Source organism: Marmota flaviventris, chromosome X, assembly GCF_047511675.1.
Source record: "Marmota flaviventris isolate mMarFla1 chromosome X, mMarFla1.hap1, whole genome shotgun sequence".
Lineage (NCBI taxonomy): Eukaryota > Metazoa > Chordata > Mammalia > Rodentia > Sciuridae > Marmota > Marmota flaviventris.
This window is the reverse complement of record NC_092518.1, coordinates 90,369,807-90,394,483: the sequence shown is the minus strand read 5'-3', so window position 1 is coordinate 90,394,483 and position 24,677 is coordinate 90,369,807. Positions and strand designations below refer to the sequence as shown.

General features: G+C 33.8%; 1 protein-coding gene across 1 annotated transcript in view; it reads right to left on the bottom strand.

Annotated features, from left to right (window-relative positions):
• Positions 1-24,677, bottom strand: part of Il1rapl2 (interleukin 1 receptor accessory protein like 2) — a 521,635-nt gene that overhangs the window by 7,636 nt on the left and 489,322 nt on the right. The window contains exons 8-10 of the mRNA XM_071606080.1: positions 19,354-19,499; positions 10,781-10,924; positions 4,268-4,438 (exon numbers count right to left, since the gene is read on the bottom strand). Of these exons, the coding sequence (XP_071462181.1) occupies positions 4,268-4,438; positions 10,781-10,924; positions 19,354-19,499 (461 nt within the window). The remainder of the gene's footprint in view (positions 1-4,267; positions 4,439-10,780; positions 10,925-19,353; positions 19,500-24,677) is intronic.

Genomic DNA, 24,677 nt, shown 5'->3' with positions numbered 1-24,677 from the left:
GAGTGCACAAAAGAAACTGTAGGTACATGAAATTGAAGACATTAAATATAAGTGGGTTTGTGTCATATACTTTGTTAATTTGATTCATAGAAATTCATTGTCATGAATGATTAATGATCTCATGAAGTCTGCTTTTATAGTCCTCAAAGGCCTCATTGCTAGTTTCTGGAGGAAGGAGTAGTCTTAGGTCAACATGTTTTAAATGAGATGTGAGGGACAAACATAGCTTATAATATCGTAACTAGCTTTTTTTTCCCCACAGGAATGTGTCTATATTTATATAGCATAACCTGTTAACTCTGTACCAATGGCTGCAAATACAGACCACAGAAGCTTCTTTAATAACACACATAACACCAAGTCCAAAATGTTCTACTCTGTCATTCATGTGTAAATCAAGTATATTATTCATATACTTCATCGACTTCCTGAATGCATGCTAAAAATGCCAAGGAAAAACTCATTAATCGTGACATGGTGACTGCTCAGCTAGCTCTGAAATGTTGATGGAAAAGAAAAATTATCAAAGGGCCTTTTTAAGAACCTCTGCAGGTTACACTCGCAAATCGGAATTCAGAGAACATGAATTTCCTCTTGCAGGAAGGAAGGATTTAAATCAAACACCCTCCAGTGGTTGCATCTAAAAACTGCATATTTGTCCCAATGGCTTACTTTAAAAAATTTAAAATAAAGTCTTCCTGTGCACCATTGAGTATCCAAGATGCAAGTGCAAGTTCCTGCTTAGGCTGATGGGTGTACACAATCTGAAAAGTATTAAAATGATTTCTATATACTATAAAATCTCTGCTCATCCTAATGCCATTGCCTTGGGCATCTTATGTGGAAATATTTTAAATGCCTAGGTAAACTACGTGACTATCTCCTGTTATCTTTCATACAGTATGTTATAATCCATAACAAAATCTTGAAACATTGAGCTACGAAATTTTATGGTTTGTGCAGGCCTTTACCCCCATGGTCAAGGAGAACTTTCAGAATATGGTACACCAAATCAACCAATGAATTTCAATCAACCTAGCCACAGGACCTGTTGATTCAATGAAGTACAAAATATTCTACATGCTATTTGGCTAATTCTACACTGAGCTGATTCAATTAATTTGTCAAGTCATCATAAAGGAGCTATAAGAGGGCATAACTTTGGAATGCATCTCTCTTATTTTCATGTTCTCCCAGTCTTGTTCTCACTCTCATGCAATATCTGCTTCATTATAAACAAAGCAAGGGTCATCTACTGAGTATCAGATAAAGAAGATCAATCACCTATAAGGAATATTCTTAGGTCAACATGTTTTAAGGCTATGTTTGTCCCTTTCGGATGTACAGAATGATGAAACATTCTTTTCCAGTTCAGAAGGACAATCACTAATGTTGAAATGTTCGGATCTAAAGACTGACATTTTAAAAAATTATTTATAGGGGTTGATAAAGAGTGCCAATTGTGCCAACAATTGTGGAACATACAAAAGCAGAAAATTTCGTACCATACTGAGTTCTACTAAAAATTATCTGACATATATCCATTTTGGTGATGATATTACCATAATATAATTTAGGACACTATTACTCTAAAATAGATTTGGAAGAATTTCTGTTTCACAAGATGTTTTTGCCAAAACATATATATAAGAAATCATATATATATATATATATATATATATATATATATATATATAAAGTTAGGTCAAGAACTAGTATAAGAATATTTTAAATTTTTCATCAATGATTAACCAATATCTTCTAGGTATTTCCTTTTTAAAAAAATTGGCAATTTTTGGAACAGAGCCCAGGAGCTCACACATGCTAGTTTATATTCCAGCTCACTAGGCATTTTTTTCTAATATTAAAAAAATGAAAAAAATACATATATATGGCATGTGTATGTAGATGACACTTGCTTTGTGTATAATGAAGCAGATACCATATGAAGATGTGAGAAAGGCATGTGTTTGTGTTATCCTATTCTAATGATTGATATTATTCTTATGAATTACCCACAATTTTTTTTCTTTCAGTAAAATGCTGCTTTTAACTTTCACATTCACCTTGTTAAAGGAAATGCCTTTCAAATACTGCTATGCACAAATGTAAGCCCTTCATTATTTCATACTTGTTACTACCTCTTGTCTTAAAACAACACTGTTCAAACAAAATCAAAAGACAACTATGAGACCCTTAATGAAACCAAATCTTTTGTTAGGTAACAGTAAAATATGAAGATAAATGAGATCCAGCACCTATTTATTGTCATGGAGCATATAATCTTGCTGACTAAACAAGACATAAATAGATGGAAAGCTGCTGCATAAAGTTATAAAACAAAACAAAATAGAAGTACAAAATTTACAGTCAAACAAGTAATTATGCACCATAAAATATTGGACTGGAGAGATTATTATGTACCCTTCACAGAGGCAGTGATATGAAGAAGGATAAATAGGATTTAAATAGGCCTAGAAGACTAACATGAACAAAAGCAATGAAGGGACACACAATGTATTAAAAGACACAGTTTGACTGGAGTGGAAGATATGAGTACAGAAAATGGTAGAAGACAAATTTAGGAGATAAATCTGGGCTAGTAGCAGTCTGAAATTTATTATTTAGCAAATAGTAAACAATTAGTTTATTGAACTGGGGTTGTGGCATGATCAAGGATGTTCACATAATATTAATGGGGCCAAATGGATGGCAGGAAACATAAGTAAAGAGAGATAATCAACATTGTAGGAGTAATTAGGTTTTGTACTTGAGTTGTTGGTACTGAAAATTCAAAGGATGAAAGTGGCACAGGATTTGGGAGGAAGATAGAAGAACAAAAAGTAATGCTGAGTTATCCAGATGTTCCTTTGGGAATCAGTTAATATAGAATGGTATTTAAAGTCATGAAAATGGGAGAAATTAACAAAAAATAGTAGAGGACCATGGGTTGAAGTGTGGGGAATCCTGATGTTTATACTTCTTACATTGCAGGAAAGAAATGAACCAGTAAATATGTTCTCTTTGTTCCTTTCCATGCACGTGTAAGTGTGAATACTAAAGTATACACACAGAAGATATACATAGATATACGTGTACCCTAAGAAAAGAGATGGACAACAAAAGCTCAGTTCTTTCCATTTGTCTCTTATCAGCTTAGTGACCATGGCGGACTGCTAATAATCTGAATAAATGTTATTGATGAACAGCCTGACATAGCAAAATGAGAACTAAAGTTAAACAGATCTAGGTTCTACTCCCAGCTCTATTCTTTGCCAGCTGTCTAATCTTGGACTTCTTTGAGCCTTTGATTCCTCATCTGGAGGATAAGGACCCTAAAATAAGGATTATTGCAAATATCAAGTGTAATAATGTATGTGAAATTATTTTATATATTGTCAAGTATTGAAAATATAGGCCTTTTTATTATAATGTGTTTAATTAATCATGTTGTCTATTTTATTCACCAGATCAATCTTCTCCTCTCGAGGATATTATCAGACACATGGAAATAAGTTGTCCTTCTTTTATTTTTTCTCAAGAACATTCTTAAAAGTTCCTTGAGAGCAGGAACCACAACATAGGCTTCTCTGTATTCTCATTAAACTTTACCATGTACACATTCTGAATATTAACAAGAACAAAGTACATATCTTGACTTGAAGCTAAATTTATTTTGAAAGCTCAAATGTAGCATTCAATATGCAGCATTAGTTAAAAGTGGCATGCAAGCCTACAGTGTCCAGCACTTCATAAAAGTAATTTACATACATCATGAGAATACTGTACCCAATATCCTCATGTACCTTTCTTAAGTGGAGTTTTCCTCATAATTCTGGGAATGGTAACAGGGTATAATGAATAACAAGGTTGGAATGCAGATATTCAGAGTTATTAGTAAAAATGATTGGAAGAATAAGTAGCAGCACAATGACAGAAGACCAGCTTTGGAACTGAAAAGCACTGAAATGGTTTACAGTGATTTTTACAGACTTTTTAGAAGGACCATAATTTTCTCAGAATACTAACATAATATAATTAAAAAATGCCATTAAGGCACAATTTAAAAGCCACACCTAAAACACAAGTGAGAATGCCTTTTAAAAGTTCAAATGCTCTAAAGGGGAAATACAGGTGTTGAGGAGAAATTTGAATTTTAAAAATCTATAAGAAACAACTGTCTAAATACTTGGCTCTGATGGCTTGAAGCCTCCATATACACTTTCTAAAAGTAACTATTTTAAAAACAAAATTTGAAAATACTTACTTCCACTTGGAATGAGATCCCTTTCTGGGATGAAGAGTTTGTATCCATAATGTTTTTCCAGGACATCTGGCAGTATTTCAAGAGCAAACTGCTCTTCTTCAGGATTGTCACAGTCTAAAGTATCTTGATCCACTTTGGTGTAAGACAGATAGGCATCATATTCCTTGTTGTCTTAGAGCAAAAAGAGAGTGGTAAGTATTAAAAGGTCGTTGTGGATTTTTTTTTAGGATTAAAGGAAAAATTTATTAAAGCATAAGTAATTGAATGTACTTTTTATTTAAAGCATAAGTAATTGAATGTACTTTTTTATTGTTAACACATATTAATTGTACAAGTTACTGGATTTCACTGTGATATTTCCATATGGTTCCATGTATGGGGCCTTGATTCTTCTACCATCTTTTAGAATCTATAACTACTAATAGGCTGAAATACGCACTATAATTAAGTCACATGACACATTATAGGAAATCAAGTCAATTTCAACATAAAGAAGTCATGTGAAATGAACTGAAACTTTTATTTGATGGGCTACTTTTATTTAGGACAGACTAAAGGAATTATTTGTGATGTTCAATGATGTGTGTACATGATTAGCTCAGTGTTTTTGAATGTAGGAATAAATAGACCAAAGTCATGGATTTGAACCCTTTATCTACCAGTTGGCTTGGCTGTGCTACTTGGTCACAGACTTTACCTTGTTTGTACAAATATGTGCAAGAGATCCAACAGGGGCTTGGCCATAGAGTGTGGAAGATTGAAATAATCCAGCTTCCCTCCTGGAGACACTACTCAAAGCACATGCCATACTTCCAGTTGGTTAGTGTCGTCATCTTCATATACAAAAAGCAGTTCATTACCAAATATTAGAGACAGCAGCTGGGTTTTAGACAAATACATTGCCTGTTACTCTTGTTTAGACCATGGCCAACTAATTTGACATAAGGTCCAAAAGAAGTCTTTGTTTCAAAATATACATCCTTCCAATATTGCCAAATTAGGTTTTTCCCTTCACATATTTAGTCAGGGAATTAACTGTGCTTTGAAAGTATATTTTTTCCTCTTTTGCTGTATTGGATCATAGCCAGTCTCTCTAAGGTAAAAATGTGTATGCATGCATTATTTCCTACAAAATGTTAATGAACACAGCTATTCAAAGTATTAGTCCCCATGGGTTTAGAAGGGCTACACTGAAAAAGTTATAGTGTTATTTTCAAAATTCCCTCAGTTATAGAAAAAGATTTTTAAAAGTTAATTTAGTGAGCATAGGCTCACGACAAACTGTAAATGAATGCTTATTAAGCCCAGTGACTTGCAAATAATCCTTTTGACAGACTGGTAAGAATTCCGAGATTGTTTCTAGAATATATCAACATTGTTCATTTAAACAGATCTGATTAGAATATAGCTAAAACATGACAAAAAGGTAATTTATAGAACAAAGCAGCCACTCACCCATGATATTAGTGATTTGGTTCTACCTGCTGAATGAGATATAAACTATAGACATACAAGATACAGATATTCTATTGTAGAAGGAGTTGGGACGCCCCCCTCACTATTTAGAGATACCTGAGGTAGGATTTATGGTGTTCTAATTCTAGTCAGATTCTAGTCTTCATCACCACAGCATGAAAAGAACTTTGGTTATCTCTGTCAAGATGGTATCTGAGACTGGGAGTAAAGTTTAATAGTCTTTAGCATGTCCCTTGCTTGCAAAAGGATTTCATAAACCTTGGCTAGATTACTTGATTGCCTAGAAGCAGATGTACATGAAAGACTGCCCTTGATAGTTGAGGAGATCATTTGGCTTAAAAATTGGGCACATTCCACGGTTGTGCATAAAACTCCACTTGGAAGTGAGAATGTTCATGAGCAATGTTAATGTAAGAACCTCCTGGTAATCCTAGCACCTCTGCCCCTGTTCCAATCAAGCACAGGATGCACCTGCAGGCCCTTGACTTTCTCCAACTATAATTACTCACCTGGGACCCAGAGCTGCCGATGATACACAGCTGGAAGAATAAAATAGGCCAAAGGACAAACAGCTCCATTCCTATGAGCAGAATATATTTCATTGTTCTTGGTGGATAATGTTACTGCCTCAAACTCCACGTCCAGCAAGATCCTTGTTTGCTGTGACTTTGATAGCCTTCCTATATGATAAACTTCCCTAAATTAAAGTGCATATTAATTCATTCAACAATGATTTGTTGAAGATGCACTATGAGCTAGCCACATGCAATGGCTACCTGACTCTATCACTCATCTCATCAGACCTTCTAGATTGTTATTCCAATGCTAGTCCTGACTATGGCTATAGCCCTCCAAATATGCCTAAATAAACTCAAAATTTCTGGTCCTATCCTTACTTACTCTGTCTGTATTCTGAATACTACAGTCCAGTGCTGCAAAGACTTTTTCCTAGAAAAGTATTTCTATATTTGTGTATCCAAAATTAATTATGACAAAGAACGTGGATCCCTTTGACATGTTAACACCCAAAACATCTGGATAATAAATTTTACTTAGCATTCTAGAAGCACATCACTCATTTGAGAACATTTGCTTCTCATTTCAGTCCTGTCCCTTTAAGATGAACTAAAGGTGAAGAGCTTATGGTGGTTGGCCAGAGCAGGAAGAGAGCTCTCAAAGCCACCATGTCAGATGTCCCAGAAACTCTAGGATGCCAAGTAGTGATCCAGGAATGACGCAGATGCCACAGCTTAAAAAATGCACTTCAGCTTTATGTAGACAGCCAAGAAAATCTCATGAATAGCCACAGCTGTTGCTCACAAAGAGGTGCAAGATGGGTAGAGCAAAAGCAACAACATGATGTGAATAAGGTTAACAGCAAGGCCTGAAAATTGTCTTAAAATTGAAAGGCAGTTCAGGGACACTGGTTTTCTAAGCAACACTAATGAGCCTTCTTATGTGCTAATTCATGCTGACTAAACTCATCTGAGGAACCAGAAAATAGAGCACAATGCAGAGATTGCAATAGAAGGAAGAGGACTGGCACAGTGGTCACCATAGGCATGCTGTTCTAGTGAAAAGAGTAGTTATGAAGGAGACAACCAAACTATTTATGGAAGAATGTTCTTGTTGTCACACCTTTCCTTCCTTGTTTTTAAGTCTAATTTTAATCTTGTTCATCACCAGGTAGTCATTTCTGTTTACAGCCCAGTTCTTCCGCATCTGTGCTGAATACTGTTCTAACCCTTAACTTCTAAACTGAAAAGACTGTGTAACTTTGGTGATTATTAGATACTTGGTTCCTACTATAGTACACATGTGTGTATGATGTTCTGATCATGAGGAAGAATATAAGAAAATGCAACATGCACAGCACTTGCCACACAGTAGACATTTATTAAATATTTAATGACCAAAAAATTGAAAGATCAAAGAAATAAAACAATCTGTTTTTGTGGGTTGAAATGAAGTGAATTCAATTAAAAATAATTAAGAAGTCAAAGTTTGTTGAATGGATTTTATTTTATAAAACAAAGTATATTTTTCCTAGAAAAGTATTTATTTATTTCATAAAACAGAGCATATTTATCATAACTTGCAGGAAATGCCACTATCAAAAGGTCAAAGAAAAAACATGAAGAAAAAATATGCAGGTAAAATTTATGAGATTCCAGATATTTAAATGAAGCAATGAAAATGTTGGTATCCTATCTGTCTGACATTTGGCATCATTCAACTGGATATTTGTAAAACGAGGTGAAAATTCATGTATTCATCCTTACGGCACATCTGCTGACTTTAAAGTATTCCATTTTGCTATCACAGAGATTTTGAATCCAAAATCACTGTAATAGCTAACTGGAATATTTTAAAAATATTTTAATTTTTTTCCTAATGAATACCCTTAAAATACCCTCCTACCATACTGCATTTCCCCCTATGCAATGGGTTTTGTATCAATATATACAATTTTCTAAATAAAATGATCTTTATTACTGCAGTCTTGAATCACATGGGCCAAATAATTGGTAATAAAGATGTAAAATGAAATATTTGATCCCTGATAATCCAATGATATTAGCACGGACTTAATATTAATTTGCATACTCCAAATAATCAGTTACTTTGGATTATTGGGTATGTGTGATGAAAATTATTGTAAATTAACCCAATAAATTGTATCATTTCTTACAGAGATGATAAAAGATGTTCATCTTTTACCTTCCCAAATGGATAGTTTAGCCACTTGTTCATCTGGGAACCAGTGACATTTTCCTTAGTAGCATATTTCATCTAGTTATTTTACATGAACAGGTAAGAAGTCAGATTTTTCAATATGAATTACTGTATAAAAGAGCAGAGGGTAATTGACCACATTTTCATGTGTACTGTATAACAATGGTTAAAACAAGTTCGAATTTCTCATTTTGAAGGTACGTCTGAATAAGAGTGTGTAATACTTTTATTTTTTTATTAATTTTTATTTTTTGCATTACAATTCTTATTACCCATATAGAGGAGTGTGTAGTACTTTTAAACAGGCTAGTATAATTATGTAAATACACAGCTTGGAAATAAATGAGCATGCATATTTACTCATCAAGGAGCATTTCTCTAATTTACTGTGAAAATATGAAAGTCAATTAAGACTCGCACATATAGCCATTTAATATTAACAATAAGACCCAAATCAAACATCTTCAAAATTTTGATGTTACACCTATCACTATAAAAATAAAACAAAATCATGAACTTCTCTTCTTTTCTGTAAGACCATTTTTGTTAAGACCATTAACCCAAAGAAGGGGGGAAAAAAACACAAGCAAAATTTCTCTCTTGATTTCAGTATGACAAAAATTCAGTTTTAAACTGCCTTTTAATAATGATTTGCAAATTGTAATTTTTCAAAAAATGTGGGTCAGGAACAATGGTGCATGCCTGTAATCCTATAATCCCAATGACTCCAGAGGCTAAAACAGGAGGATCACAAGTTTGAGGCCAGCCTCAGCAATTTAAAGAGGCCATAAGTTACTTAGTGAGACCCTATAAAATAAAATTAAATTAATAGGGCTGGTGATGTGGGGATGTAGCTAAGTGGTAATGTTTCTGTAGGCTCAATCCCCAGTACCAAATAAATAAATAAATAAATAAATAAATAAATAAATAAATAAATAAAATAAAAATGTAGGCTTACCTAAGGCATTTTTACACGTTTACAAGGCTCACAGTAGTCTGTAGGGGTGAAGGCTTTATAAGAAGCAATATGTCATGATTTCTTATTGGTGTTGATTGAAAACATGGTAATTTGTTCTCTTGAAAAAAACTGAAACATTTTTTGGTTGTCCAAAGACATAAGGCTCAGTACACTTCTTTGTTGATACATCATAAAAAAGATTTCCAAAAGTCATGAAAAGCAAATAGAAAAGTATAACACACAGTCTAAATTTTTATCCTTTGAGTCACCTTTGTGAATAGTGCTACAAGCATTCAAAATATGTACATTCATGTACTTTGAAGTGTAAAATGTATTTCTGTAGATTTTAATCTGTTTCTTGCATGTTTATTTTCTTTTAAAAAAATTTAAAATAATTTTATTTTATTAATTTTTATGAAGTGCTGAGGATCAAACCCAGTGCCTTACACATATGAGATGAGCACTGTAACACTGAGCCATGACCCCAGCTCCATGTTTGTTTTCTGGGTGGCAGCAATGGTTAAAAATGATCTGTACATACATGTGAATTTTCTAGACAAAAACATGGAATTGATTTTTTAAAATTTTTTGAGTTTTTAGGGATCAAAGCCAGGGCTTTGTACATACTAAGCATGCTCTACTACTGTGCTACATCCTCAGCTCTTTTTATTTTATTTTGAGACATGGTCATGTTAACTTGCCCATCCTAGCCTTGAACTTATGATCCTCTTGCCTTAGCCTCCCAGATAGCTGGGATTAAAACACAGAATTTATTCTTAATTTATTTCTTACTAAGGGAAAAGGCATTAACAGAAATAATTTTATTTCCTAACCAAATAATGCCTTCTTATTAAACTTTTCTGGAAATTATTTCAAACAAAGCACTGCAAAAATAAAATTATTTCAAAAAATACATATATCCTTTACCTAGATTCACCTATTAATATTTTCTCCTCTTTTCTCTTTCTTGACAGATAAATTGTTTTTCTAAATTATTTGAGGGTAAGTTGCATATATCATGGACTTTTACATCTAAATATTTCAGTTCATATTTCTAAAGAATAGGGATATTCTTGCCAGGTGCAGTAGCTCAGGCCTGTATCCCAATGACTAGGGAAACTGAGGCAAGAGGATTGCAAGTTCAAAGCCAGCGTCAGCAATTTACAGAGGCCCTAACCAATTTAGTGAGACCCTGTCTCAAAATAAACAATAAAAAGGGCTGGGGGGTGAAGTTAAGTGACCCTGGGTTCAACCTCTGGTGCGCCCTCCAAAAAAAAGAATAGGGATATTCGTTTACATAATTATAAATAAATATTTTATTTGAACAACAGGAGACAACTTACCATCAGTAGTTTCATCACCTCCAAAACGCTGTCTATAGAAGAGCATCAGTTCAATGTTGTAGCATTTGTAGATGATCACCAGCAGTATAAAGAGGAGGAAGATTGCTCCCAAGCCCCCTGCAAGCTCAATTTTGTAGATTAAATCTGAAGCAAACAGAATCAACAGGAAAAGGTAATTAAACCAGCGATACTTGGGATTTTCCCAGATTTCTAGTTTGTGTGTAAAATTTATTACCCCTTTGTATTTTCTTTCAAAAATATTCTTGCTTAATGCTTTGCTCTTGATATATCTGTATGAGTCAAATCTTTGTAAAATTAATTATTTTCTAAAAATTTGATTTGTTTTTATTTTATTTATTTTTATTTTTAGTTATACATGGCAGTCAAGTATAATTTAACTCATTTATACAAACATGGAGTACATCTTATTCTAATTAGGATCTCAGTCTTGTGGTTGTACATGATGTGAGATTCACTGTGGTACATTCATATATTTACATAGGAATTTTAGGTCAGAACTATTCCCCTGTCTTTCCTATTTCTTTCTGATTTGCTATTAAAGGTCACAAGTCTATCTAAAATGAAATAGTCACTCCCAATTTATATTGTTTTCATACATATACTATTGCTTTAACTGTATTTCAGGGAACTGTTAAAGCTGTGTTGTTCTGGTTTCAGGGCCTATGTTTTCTTGTTTTTGCTAAATTATCTCATTGGCTTAGCAAGATTGCCATCTTGAACTTCTCAGGCCACAGGTCCTATTCTTCTGAAGGAGAACAACCTCATAAAATTACTTTCGGAATCAAATAAAATCTAATAAGGTTGAAATATTAATCTGTTTCACTTAACCCCAGTAGAGCATAATCTAATACAAGGTAAGCAGAGGAAATTAGCTTACCCATTTCCCCTACTTATTTGAATAAATGACCATAATATATATATATATATATATATATATATATATATATATATATATATATATATATATATGATATAATACGCACTGTGGAATTAAAAGAGAATGAGAAATACTGGCTAATCACTTAGCCTCTTTGACTAACACCAGGTTACACCTGTATTAGGCTGCTCCAGTGGGCATCCCTAGATGGCATAATCAAATCAACACATAATAGAAGGAAACAGAATGTCTCCCTGGATCAGGGAACAGTGAATTACCCATAGATTAGTTAGTGATATTAACAAATCTAAAGAATGTATCATCAAAAGAGGGAATGCTACCATGGAATTTAGGTAAATGGAAAATCAACAGAGAATTTAGAATGTGAGTTCAGCACTGTAAAGAGAAGAAATGCTAAATCTGAGAGATATGAGAGCAGAAATATATTTTAACTGAGGACAAGAACATTTAGTGGTCTCATCATAATTCAATGAAATTGCTTAAAGATTATCTGACCTCCTTTTAATCTAATTCATAATTACCAAGTGGCTATTCTATTACTAATTTAGCTCTCCAAGTAATGAGAAACTGGGAAAGGGAATGACATTCTGGTCTATACATCAGTTGTTTTTGAGTTTCATTGGCATTGGTGAGTCTCTCTGGATGGATCAATTCTGGAGCACTGTCAAAATTAAATTACTGGCCATGTCAATATGTCACTCTTGAAAATCAGATAGTCAATATTTCTCTGTGAATCTCCTTGTCTTTTCATATGATCATTGCTTAAGAAAAATTAATCAGGACCAATATATCAATTAAGATTGATTTACCATGTTATACTTTGTAAAAAGAAAAGCATATAGCATATACAGGGAATATACTACTTTATAGATAAAAAATTTATCCAGTCTATTATCTACTATGTAAATAATCCTACAGCACAAAAATATTCAAACCTGTAGATGAAGAATTTGAAATGGTAGTATAAGTCACTTATCCAAGGTCATGTACCTAAAAGAAGTGGCCAATATAGGACATGAGCTAAGGTCTCCTAACTTCAAATTGAAGTTTTATTATACCACAGCTTTACATGCTCTATTCTGAATGAAAGCACAGAAATACTACCTATTTTTCCATAGACTGTTGGTAGTACTTCCTGAATATCATGTGACTTGTGAATTTTGACTTCTTTTGACCTTTTAGTTCCAAGGTGAAAAGATAAACTACAATTTATCAGACAGAATGAAAGAACTGGGTAGCTCTCAGAAACATCAATGGGGGGGGGGTACTACAGAATCTTGTAGCTGTAGCAGGGGAGAAAGGATGGGATACCTGGAGTCCATTTTATGAAAAATATGTTAGGTTTTGTGGGGAGAAAGGGAATGTAGTCTTGTAAAGGAAGTGGAGTGAGAGAGGAGATGATGGTGGCCAGCCAATAAGGAAAATCATGGAGTGGGAATATAAAAATCACAAAGGTCACCTTTTTTTGAGCAAGGAGTGAGAGAGAAGAATGAAGAAAGGAAGAGAGTGGGACTGGTATGATGTACAAACTATATCAATTAGGAATATTATGAGGGGACATGTAATGAGCAGTGATAGAAAATTGGAATCTATCTATTGCAAGAGGAGTTCATTTTGGATATTAAGCAAATTTTAATTTGAAAAAATAATTCCCACCACAAATTAGCTCTGCTTCTTCTCCTCTACACCGCCTACCTCTAAGCTTGCTCAAAGAGACCTCTGTAGAGATGCAAATCACCAATCTTTGTTTTCTTACTGTCTTACATCAATTATGAATAATTAATAGCCAGTGTTATGTTGAAAGCAATACAATTTTTTGTTACTCTGAAAATCAGTTTCTCTTTCATTTTAGGGCATTAATTGACTTAATCCAAAATGTTTTTATCCTGTTATGTTTATTTTATGATATAAATGCTATTCTCTCTTTCCCCCCTCTTTCTCCTACAACCGCCCGCCCCCCTCACATTTTTCTCTCTGGTCAGAACAGCTTTATCTGTTTTCAAAGTCACTTAATGGAGATTTTACCATCAATTTCTATGTTATTTACAGAGTAGAATTTATATTAGGTAGATGGGAAAATTCAGCAGCAGAAACAATTTGTGCTCCCAAGAAGCAGACACTTTATTCAGCAGTAAATTTATAGAAGAAAACTATGGTGTGAAAAGTACCTTTGTGATCTTGGAGTCCATTTTATAAGAAAAAGTCTTTGAAAAGTATTACATAATGATGGGTGTTTAAGTTGAAAACTGTGGACCTAGGCTCCGAGACTCAACCTGTATTCTTTGATCAGGCAGTCACATCAAAAGGGAAACATCTATCCTATAATCAGAGGGGAGAATTGCCATCACCCAAATAACACTTGGCTTTTCTTTTGTCTTCTGTTTTCAATTGCCATTTTGTATCTCAGCAGGAGCTATATTTCTAGGGACATTCCCTGACTGCGAAGCTGAAAGTCATTTTATTTGGGCTGTACTTGTATACTGTTCATGAGGATAGCTGTAGTTACAACAGCAAATATTTATGGGATGGGATTGTAACTTTTTCTAGGCACCCAAAGTACAAGTATAGTTTTTAAAATTTTCTTACTTTGAACCTAGCATGTGTGAGGCACTAGGTTCGATACTTAGCACCACATTAAAAATAAAACAAATAAAATAAAGACATTCTGTCCATCTACAACTACAAAAACGTTAAAAAAATAAAGGAAGTCTGAGGGAACTTGTTTACCTCTTTTGCCATGTGAGTACACATAAAATGCACCATCTCTGAGGAAAGGGTCCTTGCCAGACACCAGATATGCTAATACCTTGATTTTGAATAGCCCAGCCTCCAGAATTACAAGCAATACATTTGGTTATTTATATATTACTCAATCTAACGCATTTTGCTGTAGCAATCAAATGAACTAAGTCACAAATTGGTACTGAGAAGTAGGAAGCTACTGTAACAAATACCTAAAAATGTGGAAGTACTTTTGGGTAATGGATAGAGTTTTGAGGTCCATTGCTATGAAAGGAGCCTTGAGAGATTTGGGGGAGGGCTTAGAATAATAGTTCTGTAGGGAAATCCTCAATATTCTTAGATATTACCTAAGTGGTGTTGATTTGAATATTGGCAGAAATATGGGTGGTAAAGGCCATTCTGATATTCTCTTATATAAAAAAGATGACTGGATCCTTACCACACATGAATCTAACAGTGCCTTAATTTTGGACATTACAGCCTTCAGAGCTGTGGGAAATAAAGTTTCTGTTCTTTATAAATTACTTGATCTTAGGTAAATTTTATGGCAACCTGAATACACTAAGAAAACTTTCTGTATACTTTGAAGAGTTAGGGCATAACAAGAAGATTGAAATGAAAAGAGGTATTCAGTGATATATCTCTGTTTTGTGGTAAAGATCTTTTTTTTCTTTGCAGAGAATGAGGAATAATTATGAGAATTTCTTTAGCTTAAGTTCAGAGTCTTGGCATACCAAAAAGAAAAACATTTAAGACAGACCTTGTACCGAAATTTAGTTGTACTTACTGACTAATGTTTCATCTAAGAATAAGACAGTGGTAAGTGTAGGTTAAAGATGCATAGGTAAAGGGCATCTTGTTTTTTTACAAAATCTGACCCTGTTAATTGTGTATGTTGGACATGAGTTTTCATTTTACAAAAGGCCTTTTTTAGTTTATGAATGGATTAATCACTTTTCTTCTCATATTGATCACTTAGAAAATTTAAGATGTTTGACTTACAGATCATTAAGAAGTTATTGTTCCATAAAAAGCCATATTCATATTCTAGTTAGAAAATCTACAGTCAACAAGGTCAGTCTATGCTGAGATAATACCAAAAAGATGTAACTCCAAAGGATATGTCTGAAGTTTCTCAAGACAACCAAAACTTTGGTCTGACTAAAATAATTAGGGTAGAATCATATGTATTTTTGCTCTTCTTTGGGGTTCTACCATATTTTTGAGAGCTGCTAATAAGATGAAATGAGAAAAGATTAACTGCATCCTTTTGCAAGGATGAAAAAGTGAAAAAAAAAAATAAATGTTACCTAGAATGGAGAGGGTAAACTGGTGTACTGTGAGTGAAAAATTGTTTTGTTGGAGTTCACAATGTTTCAAAAAATGAATATTAATATTTAAAAATGAAAATGTTTCATAATCAGCCTTTCAGCTTCTTGAAAACTTTCAAGCTCTCATATACATGAACCCACATTCTAGTAAGCATGGTAAAAATCTTCTAGAACAAAATAATGGTTTCCCTCTTTAAAGCAAGAGATGTTTTCTTTAATCTATGTTTTTTTTTTTAATCTGGCTGTTTAAAAAACATTCTCTAACTGCCTAGTCCCCGAGGACTTTGAGTTTTCAATACAAAACATGGAAAGTATAGGTGGACATAGTGGGACACAAGTGTAATCCCAGTGGCACAGGAGACTGAGGTAGGAGGATTGCAAATATCAAGCCAGGATGGCCAATTTAGGAACATCCTTCTCAAAACAAACAAATAAACAAAAGAGGGCTGGAGCTATAGCTCAGAGGTAGAATGCTCCTAGGATTAATCCCTAACACTACACACACAAAAATAAGAGAATAAAAACTTGGAAAGTAAAAATTTTTGAAAGGAAAACATGTATTTTGGTAAACCAGGGAAGACAGTAGTTAAGACAAGAGCACAGATCAAATTTTCTCTGTATTAATCCTTTTCTCTTTCTCTTACCCCCACTGTCCTGGTCCTCTGTGAGGAGAGTTTTCATCCAACAAATATTTTTGAGCACTTATTGTTTTTTATATACTAGGGGTAAAATGATATATAAGGCTCATAAAGTCCCTGTTCTCATGCTATTTATTTGTAGCGGGGGAAGAAGAAAAGAAGCCAACAAATATGTAATTATAATATCAAATATAATGAAAACAATAAAAAGAAATCAGGCAAGTTAGAGAAAAAATAAAATTAAGCTAATTATATTTCATAAATGGTTGCCAGGGAAGACCTAATGAGTAGGTAATATATAAGAAGACAACTGTGTGAAATAAGGGAGTGAGTCATGGAGATAGCTGAGGAAAGAGTGTTTCTGGAAGAGGAAATAGCCTGTGTAAAGTATTTGAGGTGGGACTGTACTTAATGAGCATGAGAAATAGAAAGGGGGCTAGTGTGTATGATGATTAAGACAGAGTGTTGTAGAAAGTAAGAGGAAAAATAAGTAGATTGTGAAGTGCCTTATAGGTCATAGTTCAGGTTTGGGATTTCATTCAATTTGTGCTGGTCCATCAGAATACAGTGGGGGCAGTGATGGAAGTGATCAGATTCTGGATAGGCTTTGAAAGTAGAGACATGGGATTTTTTGATGGGCTCAATACAGGATGTGGGTAGAGAAAAGGTAAAGTGAAGAATGACTTCACAAATTTTGGCCTGAGCAACCAGAAGGATGGTGATGGAGATAAAGAAGGAGACTGAAGGACGAGATTTGTAGAGGGGAGAAATTGGAAATCTTGTTTGGGGAAAGCAAAATTTGATATGGATACTAGATCTCAAAATGGCATTGTTGAGCAGACAAATTGATATACAAGTTTGGGGTTCAGGTGAGAAATCCTGGCTAGTGATATAAATATTGGAGTTTTCATCATATATGGTAAGCAAAAACATGATGGAGGCTGAATGAAATTACCTGGCCAATGAGCAAGGAGACCTGAAACCTGGGAACCCCAATATTTAAATACTAGAAGGATGAGAATTGATATCATCAATTATTCATAATTTTAGATAGGTTTACTTGTAGAAACTATAGGAGGTAGCAGAGTTTTACAGAGTGTCTTATTTGACAGAATCAGATTTCTAGAAATTTTATGGATTGTTGTTTGTTGTTTTACTTATTAAAGAGTGATGACTTTATTTGAAAACTAATATAAGACTATGCCTGTCTCCACTGGCTAAATTATAGTACCCTCAATATTTTTCTTAATTGGAGGTTTCTAATTGTAACACTACATATCTTTTGTGAATTTTTTTCTTAATATTTAATGTATGGCTTTCTTTGCATTCTTACCTCCACAAAGACTACAAGCTCCACAAGACTTGTGGGATATCTATTTTATTCAGCAGTCTATTCTTCACAATAAGCATGGTGCTTGCTATACATGAATCCTCAATGACTAAATATAATTTTAATTATTTATTTGACCAGAATATATTCAAGGTACCTATTAGTGGCCAGATACTGCCTAAATTGCTAAAGGTACAGAAGTACAGCAGCATCTCTGGCTTGGAGAATCTCTGAACATGAAATAAGACTGAAATGGACAGGAACGAAGTGATCTTTGCTATAAGGTACCTGGACATGGTCAGTGCCTGCCCTTCATGTAGGTGGACTAAGTGGTTTCCTAATACATAGGAGAACATAGGGGGAATTATGCAAGTTTCATATAATAAAAAATTATTTAAGCATAATAAGTTTCACATCCATTATATCATTATCATTTGAACTCAAAGTAAATCAAGAAGGTAGATATTATAACCCCTATTTTACAGAAGAGAAAGCTAATATTCAGGAATCATAATCAGACAAAAAAAATCCTACTGAACCATATGGCTGAACCTGGATCTCCTGACTTTACTTTCTGTATTAGACTCATTTATACTTAAGTACTCCTTTATTTTAAGAAAGAATCAAGTACAATAGAGTTAAGAAATGGTGCTAGAGAGAGAGAAGCATTATTCTTGGAATAATGACACTTCTCATTTTCTTCCAGAGCTTCTGGTCATGCTCAAGAATTAAGGCTGGCTGGAAAATAGAAATTCCATCCTGGCCAGGATGTACAAATGGTGACCTTGCTGATTGAATTGTTCTTTTGCTCTATAGCCTAGGCAACAAGAACACTGATTGAGAACATTTGTTCTGCTACATTTACAAAACTTTTGCCAGATGCACACACAAAGTATTTAGCCTCTTGCAGTAATCAAGAGTCATAGCAAGGTAAGAGCCAATTTAGAAACTTCTTTAGCTGCTGAGATTGTTCCTAGGTCTGTAAATTTAGAGTTTCTTTTCTTTGTCCTTTATAAACATTTTATCCAACCTAGACCTGATTCTAGATAGGGATCTCTATAAATGCCAAATTATTTAGAAATATATTGACCTATGAAAGGCCTCTTAACACCACGTTATATTACAAAATATAGCTTATAAACTTTATGTTAATAATTGAAAGGTTATAGGACACTATTAATTATTTTATTTAAGTTTTAGTCAGAAAATAAACAAGCAACTTTGTTTTTCATATGGTTTTCAAATTTTTCATACAATTCCTATCATTATATTTAAATAACATAAGATATATGAAGGTGAAATACAGACAAAATATTGAATGAATCTGTGGATTCCATTTAATGTAACATGATTATAATCAGGTACATTTCATCTCAACTGATTTAACATATAATAATGCTTAGTTTACTTATTTATTTCCTAGTGATACTGAAGATCATAGGCATTTTATGTAAATGAGAAATATTGTTCCTTGAAGACACAAAATGATTAACAGAAATTGATACTCTATGATACAATAAAGCCAGAAAACATACAACTTTAAACTATTAAACATACAACTTTAAACTATTTGTGACTAAACAAAATATAGTTATAGCTATAAAAATAAGTACCCTTTTTACGTAGAAGAACACTGGCGTGTTTCCGTCCATTTCGGTTTTCTACATGGCAGGTATAATTAGCCAGGTCAGCCTCCACCACTGAATCAAAAATGAGTGCCAACTCAACTTCTTTTTCTCCAAGATGCTCTTTGAGGAGTCTGAAATAAAGACAGTATTCTTGTTTTAATCAGTTTGTATTGGGTAGAAAGCATCCATGTAGTCTACAAATCGTTACACAATCCTCCCATCCTAAGTCTATGATGGCCACAAGAGAGTTTTGCCTGGATGTATGTGTATGTGGACCCTCAAATAAGAAAATACAAAAGTGTATCTTGACTGAAGGACAAATAAGAAAGAAGTGAGGAACTCAGTAATACAAAATATTAGCATGATAAATGAAGCCAACATGGTTTGTGTGGCAAAAAAAGATGGAACATTAGCTTCCACATTCTAAACTGATTTTATGAGAACTAATTGGATACTTTTATATTATGATATGAAGGAAAAACAAATTTTTAGAAGTATAGGTTTTGTTATTAGAGGTCAGAGTTTTAGGCAGTAAAATGGTTGCCATATGAAAAGTAAACCAAAGATGCTTAATGGCCTTCAATTTTCAAATATCAGTGAGAAGCTTTTTCTCTTGCTTGTTGTTTAATGCACTAATGTGGCAGGCTCCCTAATCTCCCCAGTGATGCTCATCCCACCTCTACCTTGGCCCTGATTTCTCCAGACAATGTTCCACAATTACCCTTCTGCTTAGCCAACTCACAGGAAGTAACATGCTTTATGTGACATTCAGGTTTTTGCTTTCTCAAATGAAGTTGCAAAGGGTGTATAATAGCCAGGAATAGGTATTCTTTGCAGAGAAGTTGATTTTCCAGAACTCTTTTTTCAGGGGTGCAGCTTTTGAGTATTGAAGGGTTATATTCTTACTAGCAATGTATTACCTCCTGAGCAAGATGAAACTGGGTACCCTACTGCCTTTTCTTTATTCTGCTGCCTTTTTCCAAAGAGGGAGCCAGTCATGTGACAAAGTTGTGGCAATCCTGCATTTTGGTTCTAGTACATGTCCTTACATACACAGATTTGTAAGAATAAAATATTTCATATGAAATGGGGAACTGAAAGTAATTCTTTTTTGTTGTTGTTTTGTGCTGTCTTGCCCTTTATTTATTTATTAATTTTTATGTGTTCTCTTTAGTTACACATGACAGTAGAATGTATTTTTCTTATCTTCATTGTGGACATATGAATATGAGTGTAGGGAGGAACCCTGAGTTATCAGTACTGTGCATAAGTTGGAAAAGGCAATTGTGCTCAGGAAAAAGCTGGGTTCTAAATACAGGCCTCTCACTGAAACTCAAGCTGGATCCTTAAAAAATCATTAACTAAATTTTGCTTTAATTTAACTCATATTTAAGTTGGAGAAAAAAACTCATATGCTTAATTTTGTTGTGAGAATGAAATGGGTTAAAGTGATTTGAAAAGTAAATAGCACTCTACAGATGCAAAGGAATGTTATTGAATATAAACATTTCATTATCTGAAGGTAGATTATTTAGATTTTGACTTCTACAAAAATATTTGTACTTATACTTATTGATATTTCGGGTTGACTTGGCTTAATATCTTCTGGCTTTTGAGAGAAGGAAGGGCTTAAAGTAGGGTTGGTGGAAGAGAGTTTCCAGACACTGAGAATCTCCAGTGAAATCTTAAGTCTAAATTTTATTTATAGTAGACATGCTTTTAAAATTAACTCTGTTTCTGTTTTCTTCCAACAATGTCCATGCCTGAGAGTTTAGAATACTAGCATTTGTAGTTCAATTAAGTCTTCTCTTGTCCACGACATTTATGTACTGTCACTGTACATAAAGCGAGTATAAGGTTTTCTTAACTGATTTTTTTGAGACAGAGTCTCACTAAGTTGCTTAGGGCCTCGCTATGATGATGAGGGTGATCTTGAACTTGTGATCCTCCTGTCTAGCCTTCTGAGCTGCTGAAATCTTAACTGAATATTTGAAAGTACATTTTACTGTTAGTCTTTCTGATAAGTGTTTTTCTTTCTAACTAAAGTTATAGTTTCCCCTTTCTCTATTTTTTCCTCAAGGAAAAACTGGGAATTTACTATCTTCAGGTTTACATTGATTTGCTCCCTGCATTTCCTCCCTACTACTGATAAATCTCATAATATTCAATTATTTTAGCTCTATATAACCTGCAATGGATAACCCTCCTGTAGTTCCAGAAGCTGCTTAGGCACCACAAATTCAGTTTGATTTAAAGCTTCACAGGGAAGTCAGCCACAACCTCTGCCAAACACAGGGCCGAAAGCTGATCTTGTTCCTCACGACCAAACCTTTCCCTCTGCATTTCTAATGCAGTTTCCAAAAACAGCTCTTCACAAGCTACAGAAAGAATTTGGAGAGAGGATTTGAAAAATGATCCTTGGTCCATCTATTAATATATATGAGGTGTCTTAATTATCAGCTCTTAAAAACCTAGAGGTGACTTGCTTTTTTGGAATTACATAGCAGGTTGGTGTTTATGTCTACAAATCACTCTGCAGAGCAGTCATAATTTCCTACCAAATATTGATATATAACAATCCATCAATGATTCTTTGTCAGTTTCTAATAAGTGTCTAGCTATGGGTGAGATATTTGGTATAAGAGAAATGTAAACTTTAAAAATCCTGGTCTCTGACTCCATTAAGCTTTAAAATTCAAATGAGTAGATAAAAGTAAAACAGTTGAAAACATAGGAAAAGTGAAGTAAAGCAGGGTGATACAGTCATGCTTATAAAAGAATTTCAAAGGAGGAAGATACTGTCTAAATTAGTTAGAAAAGACTTAAGAAACTGGGTAGACAAAAGGAAATGTGGGGAGTTTTCTATAAGAGAAGATAGGAGCATGTTTTTTGCAAAATGCATGAAAGAGAAACACTAAAGAAATAGGTGTTGAATGGAGGATACAAGTGAGGGAGTCCTGGGATGTATTTCAAATGACTTCAGAAATATATCATTAAAAGGCTTTACATAGGGTGGGGAGGGATGAGCCACATACATTTGAATTTATTTTATTTTTTAAAAATATTTTTGTAGTTGTAGATGGACAGAATGCCTTTATTTTATTTGTTTATTTTTATGTGACGCTGAGGATCAAACCCAGTGCCTTCCATGTGCTAAGCAAGTGTTCTGCCTCTGAGCTACAGCACCAGCCCTTGAATTTATTTTTAACAGCTTCTTTAGGGTATAATTGATATACTAAAAAATTGCACATATGTACTTGACACAGTTTGGTGAGTTTTGGACACATGCATATATCCATGGGGATGATATGACAATGAAATAGTCCAATAATTAATATTTAAAGCAACTTACTGTAGTAGTGAACAAGGGAAAATAATTTGGGGGGACAGAAATTGCTACTTTCAAAAGTAAGTTTAGGGGCTGGGATTGTAGTTTAGTGGCAGAGCACTTGCCTAGCATGTGTGAGGCACTGGGTTAGATCCTCAGCATCACATAAAAACAAATAAATAAATAAATAAATAAAACAAAATAAAGATATTGTGTCTATGTGAGAAAGGGAGTGACAATTTCCATACTCTTTCTAGTATTAGTTTTTAACCAATTGTTCTAACTAGAGTGTGGAAATCGTCACTCCCTTCCTCACACAAAAATATATTGAACTAATGGAAAATTATCAACTCTTCTTAGATTCATTAGGTAATTGAAGTCACAGGACAAACTCCTGCCCACTGTGTACTTGTATTAAAATCTCAAGAGTTTGTGCCAGTACCAGCAGAAACACTTAGATTACAATCGAATGCAATGAGTTCATGTACTGACTCATCGTATTGTATTTCATTAATATGTACCATGTTTATGTTTTTATGCATAAGTTAGGACAAATTTTTTAAAAAAATGAAATTGATTAATTTCTAGAGGCTCATTGTGGTTGAACTTAAGAATTTAAAACTCCATGGTACATAATCTTAGAGACCTCACACTTTCATAAGTTTTGCCTAGAGCCTAGAGGAGCAGAACCAGTTCTCAGGGTGAAAATTAGATAAAGGTCCCCTTATGCTTCAGGCAGGTAGAAAGGAAAAGGTAATCATTTAAAAAATGAGCCCAGAACATTCTGTTCTCCTTTTCAAAAACCTGCCTTCAGGGGAAACTAGTTTATCAGAACCTAAACTATTTAAAATTTACCAAGGCCTAACCTAACAGGGAAAAGCGAAACACCCAACTTCAGGCCCCTCTAGCTTTCCCGTGTTACCTAAAGGGAGGTGAACCTGAGAAACATTTATGATGATAACAGTCCAGGGGGATAGGCTCATTAAAAGACTGAAACTTCATCATAGAATTATGGAATGATTGCCACCATCTCAATCAGACTCCTATGTGATAACAAACGACTTTAGCTGAAATAATTGCAAAGCTCAGACCCTGTTTAAGAAACCATTTCTAGCAAAACAGTGGAGACAAAAACTAGGACACCAGAGGAAATTTTATTCTTTGATACTTGCAGCTATAATGAACAGCAAACATAGCCTAACCCTTAGCCAGATAAAAAGAAAGTCTCACATTAAAGGCCTATTAATATCAGTTTATTTAATCCAATACATTTTTATCTGATTTCAACAAGATCAATGGCAACAACAACAATAACGAAATTGCAAAGCATGCAAAAAAGCAACAAAATTAAGCGACAAAAGCCCCTATAGATATATCAGAGACTGAAAATATAAAAAAAAATCTATGATTAATTTTAAGGGCTCTGATGGAGAAACTGTACAATATACATTAATAGATAAGTAATAGAACAAGAGAGATGAAAATTTTAAGAGTCAAAAGTAAATGCTAGAAATTAAAGCACTGTACAGAAATGAATAATGCTTTTGACAGACTGTAGATGAGAAGTAGCCAAAGAAAGAATCAGTAAACTTAAACATATGATGACAGAAATGCTGAACTGAAATGCAAAGAGAAAAGGAATGAAAAAGAGTGTAACACAATATTTAACTTTAAAACATCAAAGACAAAAAAGTCTTGAAAGACACCAATAGAAACAAAACAATGACAAAATACTTTATATACAGAGCAATAGCATAAAAGCAATATCAGATTTTTATTTAAAAACAATTTGTAAAAGAAGAATTTGGAGTGATATATTCAAAGTGTTGAAAGGAAACAACCACCCACCTAAAATGATTTGCCTAAATTATTCTTCAAAAATTAATGTAAAACAAAACTTTTTAGACACACAAAAAGTGAGGGGCTTTGTTACCAGTAGAAAATAAAAATGTTTAAAAAGTTCTTGGGCTGGGGATGTGGC